Source organism: Lampetra planeri, chromosome 13, assembly GCF_965212315.1.
Source record: "Lampetra planeri chromosome 13, kcLamPlan1.2.h2, whole genome shotgun sequence".
In the NCBI taxonomy this organism is placed as follows: domain Eukaryota; kingdom Metazoa; phylum Chordata; class Hyperoartia; order Petromyzontiformes; family Petromyzontidae; genus Lampetra; species Lampetra planeri.
Window position 1 is genome coordinate 1648700 of NC_136119.1, and position 9173 is coordinate 1657872.

A 9173-nucleotide genomic window follows, 5' to 3' on the forward strand; every position below is an offset into this window, starting at 1 on the left:
ATTGCGCGGGCGGTCTTTGTACACACACACACACACGGCCCTATCATCAGCACACGTAAGCGTGAAGAGACGCTTCAGTCTGTGATGGCCACCTGTCGTCGTGCGTGACACCACTGCCTTGTACAGAGGGGGCCCGGGTGACGTGCAGATACCGCCACTCGAACAGAGGGAGACGTTGTAGAGCAAAGGCAGCAACAGCAGTGCGTTACTCCAGAACGTGTCCCTCTCTCTCTCTCGATACGTCTGGGGGCCATCATTCTCTGTGCGTGCAACGAATGATAGCCCTCAACGCAATTTTTTTGATCGAACAACTCTGTCCATAAATCGAACCACCCCACCACCCACCACCCCCCAATATTCCATCGCTTGTTCATTTGCAATCGGTGGGGGTATCTAGAAACGGATCGCCGTGGATTTTCCTTGGCCACCTCCCTGTACAAAGAAAGCCCTTTTATCTTCCTGCCAACACCAGCCCTTTTGGCCGCTCAACTCCGTTAAACCCATTACAGTCCTCGCCGCCGCAGTCCATGCCATTGATTGCTGACCTCCTGTGATTGCGAACCGAGCGGCGGCCTTCCGGTTGTTGTTGTTGTTGTTTGTTGCTCTCAATGAATTTGCCTTCGTGAGTCATCGCCGCGTGCGTGGTCCTGAATTAGGCGGAAAGCGTCGCTCCAAAAAAAACAAAAACCACAGCCGTCACGACGTCGGTGGCGGTGGATGCTGCACAGGCGCGTTCTCGAAACGTATCGTATCACGCGTTTTGACTTGCGATGTTAAATGGAATAAAGTCAAGGCGTGACTCGTGTTCGCTCGCTCTCGTACAGATAGAGAAGGGGGGTAGGGGGGGGGACGTCGACGACTCAGAGACGTCAGGAGGAGGAACCACGGACGAGCTGGGAGGCAGCAGCAGAAGCCAGCGGCGAGCGCTGCCGCTACCAACAATTGCTCCAAGCTCTGCGGTTCTCCACATATCAGGGGTCGGCGGGCTCTGGAAGGACTGCCGCTTCGTGACCGTTATTCGTTCAGTGAACCGCCGTCTCGTATTCACCACACAGTGCATTGCGGCTCTTGAGACGTGGAGGGGTTTTTTTTTTATCGAAATCGGAACAAAATGTCTCTTCTTGTTATTTCGGTTGCTGATCCCTGCCATGTATTATGATGTATTAAGACAGATGACATAGACGTGCAGCCAATTCATTGAGCGTTTACGTGTCGGCTGAATACCGTAGCACCCGGAGAAAACCCGCACGTGCGTGCGTGCGAGGGGGAAACACTCGATCCCATCAAAACGGAAAACGGTGGCGGCCACATTGTTGCTGTACTACCTTCTCCTGGCAAGCCCAGGGTATGGCACTTTGGGAGGTCGCACCCTTCTCTGTTGCTGCCCCTGTAGCCTGGAACGAACTCCTCTTAACGACCCCCCACACCGCTAACTCTGTGATCCGCCTGCTTGAGTCCACGCTCAATATGCTTCTCGCTGTGCTCCCCTGTCGATCAGTGGCCGCGCATGGGTTTCATTTAGCGCAGAAGTAACATCCCCGTGCCCTCCTGTCACTGCTGTCTCCCTCCAAAATAAAATCCATCCTCTTCCCAGCACATCACATCACGAGCGTGCCTCCTTGCTTCCATCGCCGGCGTCTTCAGATGCGGTCTTGTGTAGATGCGGAATAAATTCAAATTGTGTCGCGCGATCTCGATCCAGGCCCGGGATCGGCTTCAAGACGCCGCAACTCACCAATCTTCCTCTCCCCTCTCATCTCACTCTACTCCCCTCCACGCACTCTCCCACCTCTCCCCTCTCATCTCACTCTACTCCCCTCCACGCACTTTCCCACCTCTCCCCTCTCATCTCACTCTACTCCCCTCCACGCACTCTCCTACCTCTCCCCTCTCATCTCACTCTACTCCCCTCCACGCACTCTCCCACCTCTCCCCTCTCATCTCACTCTATTCTCCTCCACGCACTTTCCCACCTCTCCCCTCTCATCTCACTCTACTCTCCTCCACGCACTCTCCTACCTCTCCCCTCTCATCTCACTCTACTCCCCTCCACGCACTCTCCCACCTCTCCCCTCTCATCTCACTCTACTCTCCTCCACGCACTCTCCCACCTCTCCCCTCTCATCTCACTCTACTCCCCTCCACGCACTCTCCTACCTCTCCCCTCTCATCTCACTCTACTCCCCTCCACGCACTCTCCCACCTCTCCCCTCTCATCTCACTCTACTCTCCTCCACGCACTTTCCCACCTCTCCCCTCTCATCTCACTCTACTCTCCTCCACGCACTCTCCTACCTCTCCCCTCTCATCTCACTCTACTCCCCTCCACGCACTCTCCCACCTCTCCCCTCTCATCTCACTCTACTCTCCTCCACGCACTCTCCCACCTCTCCCCTCTCATCTCACTCTACTCCCCTCCACGCACTCTCCTACCTCTCCCCTCTCATCTCACTCTACTCCCCTCCACGCACTCTCCCACCTCTCCCCTGTCATCTCACTCTACCCCCCTCCATGCACTCTCCTGCCTCTTCCCTCTCATCTCACTCTACTCCCCTCCACGCACTCTCCCACCTCTCCCCTCTCATCTCACTCTACTCCCCTCCACGCACTCTCCCACCTCTCCCTTCTCATCTCACTTTACTCCCCTCCACGCACTCTCCCACCTCTCCCCTCTCATCTCACTCTACTCCCCTCCACGCACTCTCCCACCTCTCCCCTCTCATCTCACTCTACTCCCCTCCACGCACTCTCCCACCTCTCCCCTCTCATCTCACTCTACTCCCCTCCATGCACTCTCCTGCCTCTTCCCTCTCATCTCACTCTACTCCCCTCCACGCACTCTCCTGCCTCTCCCCTCTCATTAAACTCTACTCCCCTCCACGCACTCTCCCACCTCTCCCCTCTCATCTCACTCTACTCCCCTCCATGCACTCTCCTGCCTCTTCCCTCTCATCTCACTCTACTCCCCTCCACGCACTCTCCTGCCTCTCCCCTCTCATTAAACTCTACTCCCCTCCACGCACTCTCCCACCTCTCCCCTCTCATCTCACTCTACTCCCCTCCACGCACTCTCTTGCCTCTCCCCTCTCATCTCACTCCACTCCCCTCCACGCACTCTCCCACCTCTCCACTCTCATCTCACTCTACTCTCCTCCACGCACTCTCCTACCTCTCCCCTCTCATCTCACTCTACTCCCCTCCACGCACTCTCCTACCTCTCCCCTCTCATCTCACTCTACTCTCCTCCACGCACTCTCCTGCCTCTCCCATCTCATCTCACTCTACTCCCCTCCACGCACTCTCCCACCTCTCCCCTCTCATTTCACTCTACTCCCCTCCATGCACGTTCCTACCTCTCCCCTCTCATCTCACTCTACTCCCCTCCATCCACTCTCCAACCTCTCCCATCTCATATCACTCCACTCCCATCCACGCACTTTGTTACCTCTCCCATCTCATATCACTCTAGTCCCCTCCATGCACTCTCCTACCTCTCCCCTCTCATCTCACTCTATTCCCCTCCATCCACTCTCCAACCTCTCCCATCTCATATCACTCCACTCCCATCCACGCACTCTCCTACATCTCCCCTCTCATCTCACTCTACTCCACTCCACACACTCTCCTACATCTCCCCTCTCATCTCACTCTACTCCCCTCCATGCACTCTCCTACCTCTCCCATCTCATATCACTCTACTCCCCTCCACACACTCTCCTACATCTCCCCTCTCATATCACTCCACTCCCATCCATGCACTCTCCTACCTCTCCCATCTCATATCACTCCACTCCCATCCACGCACTCTCCCACCTCCCATCTCACTCTACTCCCCTCCACGCACTCTCCCACCTCTCATCTCACTCTGCTCCCATCCGAGCACTCTCCTGCCTCTCCCCTATCATCTCACTCGACTCCTCTCACTCTCCTCCAGGAACCAAGGCTTTCTGCGGAAGCCCGCAGTCAACTTTCGCTCTGCGGGAGGTCCCTCGTTCTCCTCTGCTGCCACGAAGTTCTGAACTCTTCCCCCCGCGCTGTCGATTCCCAGCCCCTGTTCAAGTCTAGGCCCAAGACCTCCCACTTCTGCTATCCCTATGTTGTTGTTTATTCGGGTGCCACCCAACGTGCACATAGGAAAGTGAAGTTTCGCTTGTGTTGGATCGCACCCTCCTCTCAATTTGTTTTCTGTCGGTGTAAACGTGAACAGCAGAAGCATCAACTTGTACGCCGTTCGTACTCACAGGTTGCTCAGAACCTCATTCTCTTCCTCCTCCTGCTCCCCATCCGTGTCTGCCCTTATACTACGACTCTGTGTGCATTGGCTGTAAACGAAATGTCTCCGCTGCGTTGAGCGACCGAGTAAATATCGAGCGATTCTCGGTCAACTCCCAGTGGCTTCATTTTGAACAGGCAAACGAATAAAGACACGAAGGGAGGTGTGTGATCTTGAAAATAACAAACTTGAATTCTGAGTGCTACCCTCGACGTTAAGTCTCTTCCATATCTATCCCTCTCCCCACTCCCCCCGTGTCCCACAGCTAAGTATTACAGCGCCTTCAAGATGCATTTGCATTTAGAGGATATTTAAATCCAATTGTCACTGTATTATTAAAACCGCAGCCTATTGCATTATGTACATCGTATTGTATTATTTACACTAAACCATTAATAGGATATAAACGCGTTCATTATTTTTTTAACAGCCCAGTCTAGACTTTCGCGTGAACTTATTAAGAACGTTAATATATATTTTTAAAAAAATCGTACATCGACATTGCGAACGTCATCGAAGGGTTGGTCTACATCGTGCAACGATGCCTCGGGTAATCGATTATGATCGATTATTCCACCCACGAATTTCACGCACTGTGGTCGCGGACGTTGAGTATGTGCGTGTGACTGTGTGTGACATGAACACAACACCGTTGGCAAGACACGGCGAGGAAAGAGAGCGAGAGATGCCTTAATACAGCAGCGGTTTGAACTGAAAGTGTACTGTTAGCCACTCACTTGAGGCTGTTACATTCATCTCCGAATCGATTATTTAATCGATAGACAATTAATTAAGGGGAGGAGGGGGGGTGTTAAGGGGGAGGGCGGGGGGATCTTTCGTTGTTCGACACCGAACTGCGTTGTACACCGATTCAGCGTCACCATCACCACACGAAGTCACCCAGCGGTCAGACATTTACCGCGGGTCTTCTCACAATCATCACCATCAACTCGTAAACAAATAAGCCCCCCCACCACCACCACCACACAACCACACACACCCCCGACCACAAAACCCACATCGAGTCTCCTACTTCCTGCAGAACCTGCACCGGACGATCTTCTTGAAGGCGTTCTGAAAGTCCTTGTTGAAGTACGCGTAGATGATGGGGTTGAGCAACGAGTTGGAGTAGCCGAGCCAGTTGATGACGGCGAACACGCCCGGCGGCGAGTGGCGACACCGCTCGCCGCAGAAGGGCGAGATGAGCGCCACGATGAAGAAGGGCAGCCAGCAGAAGATGAAGGTGCCCATGATGATGCCCAGCGTCTTCACCGTCTTGCGCTCCCGCGCGAGCGCCGTCTTGCGCCTCGGGTCCGTGGCTCTCTCGCCGCCGCCCCCTCCTCCTCCTCCTCGCTCGGGGCAGTCGCCGAGCCGCGTCGCCTCCTGGTTCACGTTGTTGGGCAGCAGGTGCAGCGTGCAGTGGCCCCCGCCCGGCGCCTCCATCACATGCACGGGCGCCTCGTCCTCGTAGTTGCGCACGGCGCCGTTGCAGCAGAAGGGCGGCCTGGACTCGGAACTGTCGCGTCTGCTGGAGTGCTGCTGCTGCTGCTGCTTGCCGTTCATCGCTGAGCAGCCGGCACCAGCTCCGTCGACACCACGAGCACCACCAGCACCAGCAGCAGCGGCAGCGCCGTTGAGTCGCCGGTGCATCATCTCCTCGTTCAAGGCCACACTGACGTCGCAGACCCTCTTCTCGCGGTTCTTGGCGTTCTTGCGAATCCGGAATCGCGCCGCTTTGAAGATGCGGCCGTAGAGGACGAGCATGAGGATGAGCGGGATGTAGAAGGCGCCGAACGTGGAGTAGATGGTGTAGCCGTGGTCCTGGCTGATCTTGCACGCGTCCGGGTCCGCCCTGTCCGCCGGAGTCCTCCAGCCCAGCATGGGCGGGATGGAGATGGAGAAGCCCACGAGCCACGTGAGGCTGATCATGATGACGGCGCGCCGCGGCGTCCTCTTGTTCACGTAGTCGATGGGGTTGGTGATCGCCCAGTAGCGGTCGAGAGCGATGGCGCACAGGTGCAGGATGGACGAGGTGCAGCAGAGGACGTCCAGCGCGATGAAGATGTCGCACACCACCTGTCCCAGCGTCCACCTGCCCAGCACCTGGTAGAGCGCGGCCATGGGCAGCACCAGGATGGACACCATCAAGTCGGTGACGGCCAGGGAGCCGATCAGGTAGTTGGCCACGTTCTGCAGGGAGCGCTCCAGCACGATCGCGGCGACCACGCACGAGTTGCCGACGACGGAGAAGAGGATGAGAGCCCCCAGGCACATGGACGTGATGACCTGGTAGGAGAGGGACACCTCTGCTGCTGCCGCCGTCTCCTGGCCCTCGAGGTTTACCTGCAGAGGCGCTGACAGGTTGCAAGTGGAGTGGTGATCCATCATGGCTTGGGCTCTGTTGTTGACTGCTGCGCAGGTGGTGGTTTGATGATGATGAGCACTCGCGTCACCTCTGGTTAGCTCATGCTGGTTGATTGTCTTCAGTGTTTAATGGTATCTATATATATATCTTATCTTCTGTTGCTATATTACTCTCTCTCCTTTATATATATCTCAATTATCTTTCAATCTCGTGTTATCATTTGCTATGTCTCTTCTCGCTCGTATCTCTCTGCACGTTCTTGTCTATCCTCTCTCTCTCTCGATCCCCCGTACGTATTCGTCCCTTAATCTAAGACGCTCTCTCTCTCCCTCTGTGATCTCAAATCTCTCGCGACTCTCTGCCTCCTGCAATCCAACTCCGCTGCCTGTTCCAAGAGCCTGGCCTGTTTGGGACGCCTCATCCATTCACTCCGAGGCGCTGACAGCCAAGCCGCCTTAGGAAGTCTTTCCACTCCTCCTCCTGCTGCTGCTTGCTCCTCTTCCCCCCCCTCTCCTCCTGCCCCCCCCTCACCCCCCACCACTCTTACCGTCACCACCACCACCACCACCCTCACCACCATTCACCACCACCGATCGCTACCAGCAGCGGCAGCAGCGCACACCTCCAGCGCGCGCGTGAGTCGGAACGGCGGCGCGCGCTCCACATTCATATTAATGCTGTGCCGCGTGTGCGTCATGCGTTTCATTATTCAGCGATAGCTTGGGACCCAGAGTGGTAGTGATGTCGTTGTCTCTCCCTTGACCCCCCCTACCACCCCCCTTGCGATGCAAAGTCAACGGTAAAAGGGTTCGGGGGGGGGGTACAGAGAGTAGCCCTCTCCTCGTGATTGATCTTTGTGAATGTTTTCCCCTATGCAAGTTTTTTCCTCTCTCTCTCCCACACACACAGACACACAGACACACATCATTTCATTTGCTGAATTGATTGTTGTTGGTGTTCTCTCGTTGTTGTGCGTGATGATAGCTCACGTTACATAGGCAACCGACCCTCAGTTTAGAAACATTCAAGACGAACACGCACGCCGGTAACGGCCTCTCACCTACTCAGTGAGTACACGGATGCAATGGCTATTAATTAGTGCTTTCATTTCGGCGTGAGAGCCCTGCCCATTATTCACATTGTGATAGCAAGATCATTAAGACCTCGCTTGTGCCCTCATTTCTAATTGCCTGCGTTAGCGGCACGACCTAAACTTATTCAAGTCTGCAATTGATGTATCACCACCACCAATAGCAGCAGCAGCAGCAATAGCTGCAGCATCAGTAACCAGCAGCTAAGAACGATCCACTGCTGGATGAAGGCATCTCCCCCCCAAGCAGCCGACAACTCTCACGATCCTCGCGATGCCATATTCCTCTGTCTCGCTCTCACACACACACACAAGCTGACTTCATCGCTCCATCTCCTCGTAGGTGGACGTCCTCTCGGACGCGTTTCGTGTTCCTGGCGGCCACTCCGTCATGATTCCTGTCCGATGGCCACGACGCCTCCTGCCCAAGTCCCACTCATTAGCCTGCGTGTGTTCGCTAATCCACGTATTCCTCTTACTCCAGTCTCTCAGCCTAATTCCAATTAAGTATGTTGATATACTTCAGCAGGATTTACCGCAGTAGCGACGTGCTGCTCGAACATTGAACACCAATGCATGTCATACCAACGCAGACTGTGCCACAAAACAAAGACCCCCACCCACCCCACTCTCCCGTATCGCCTTAACAGACCCTTGGGGCAAGTCATGTTGGCTATTGTCTGCGAGTAGCACCTATGAAGGCCAGCATGGGACATAAGTACCGATGTTTACACACCGCACCAGGTGCAGTTCTCCTTTGAGGCTGAGTCGACCTAGGGCAGGCCCAGGACTGGTTCAGATTTCCATGAGCGGGTATCGAACTCGGGCTCGCTGCGTTTACCGGTACCCCACACACACAAAACAACCCCCACAAGACACGCTTAAATATGACGAACCCCACGTTACACTGCGGGCTAGAGCCATGACCGGATGGAATAACCGACATAAGACGCGATATTGAAATGCTCTCCTAGTCTCGCGCCTTGTGGCGATGTATTCAGGAGCTCGACGCCAAATGTCGAGATCCTGCTGCTGCTGCTGTTGCTGCTGCTGTTGCTGCTGCTGTTGCTGCTGCTGTTGCTGCTGCTGCTGTTGCTGCTGTTGCTGTTGCTGCTGCTGCTGCTGTTGCTGTTGCTGCTGCTGTTGTTGCTGCTGCTGTTGCTGCTGCTGTTGCTGCTGTTGCTGCTGCTGTGGCTGCTGCTGCTGTTGCTGCTGCTGCTGTTGCTGCTGTTGCTGCTGTTGCTGCTGCTGCTGCTGTTGCTGCTGCTGCTGTTGCTGCTGCTGCTGCTGTTGCTGCTGTTGCTGCTGCTGCTGCTGTTGCTGCTGCTGTTGCTGCTGCTGCTGTTGCTGCTGCTGCTGCTGTTGCTGCTGCTGCTGCTGCTGCTCACGACGAGAGGGCTTCATCAGAGAGAGAGAGTTATTGTCGTGTCCGCTGTTTCGCAGAC

General features: G+C 55.3%; 1 protein-coding gene across 1 annotated transcript; it reads right to left on the minus strand.

Annotated features, from left to right (window-relative positions):
• Positions 1 to 5302: 5302 nt before the first annotated feature.
• Positions 5303 to 6661, minus strand: LOC144722159 (5-hydroxytryptamine receptor 1A-like). Its single transcript, XM_078600334.1, has one exon. It carries the CDS (start codon positions 6659 to 6661, stop codon positions 5303 to 5305), a length of 1359 nt encoding a protein of 452 aa, XP_078456460.1.
• Positions 6662 to 9173: the final 2512 nt, after the last annotated feature.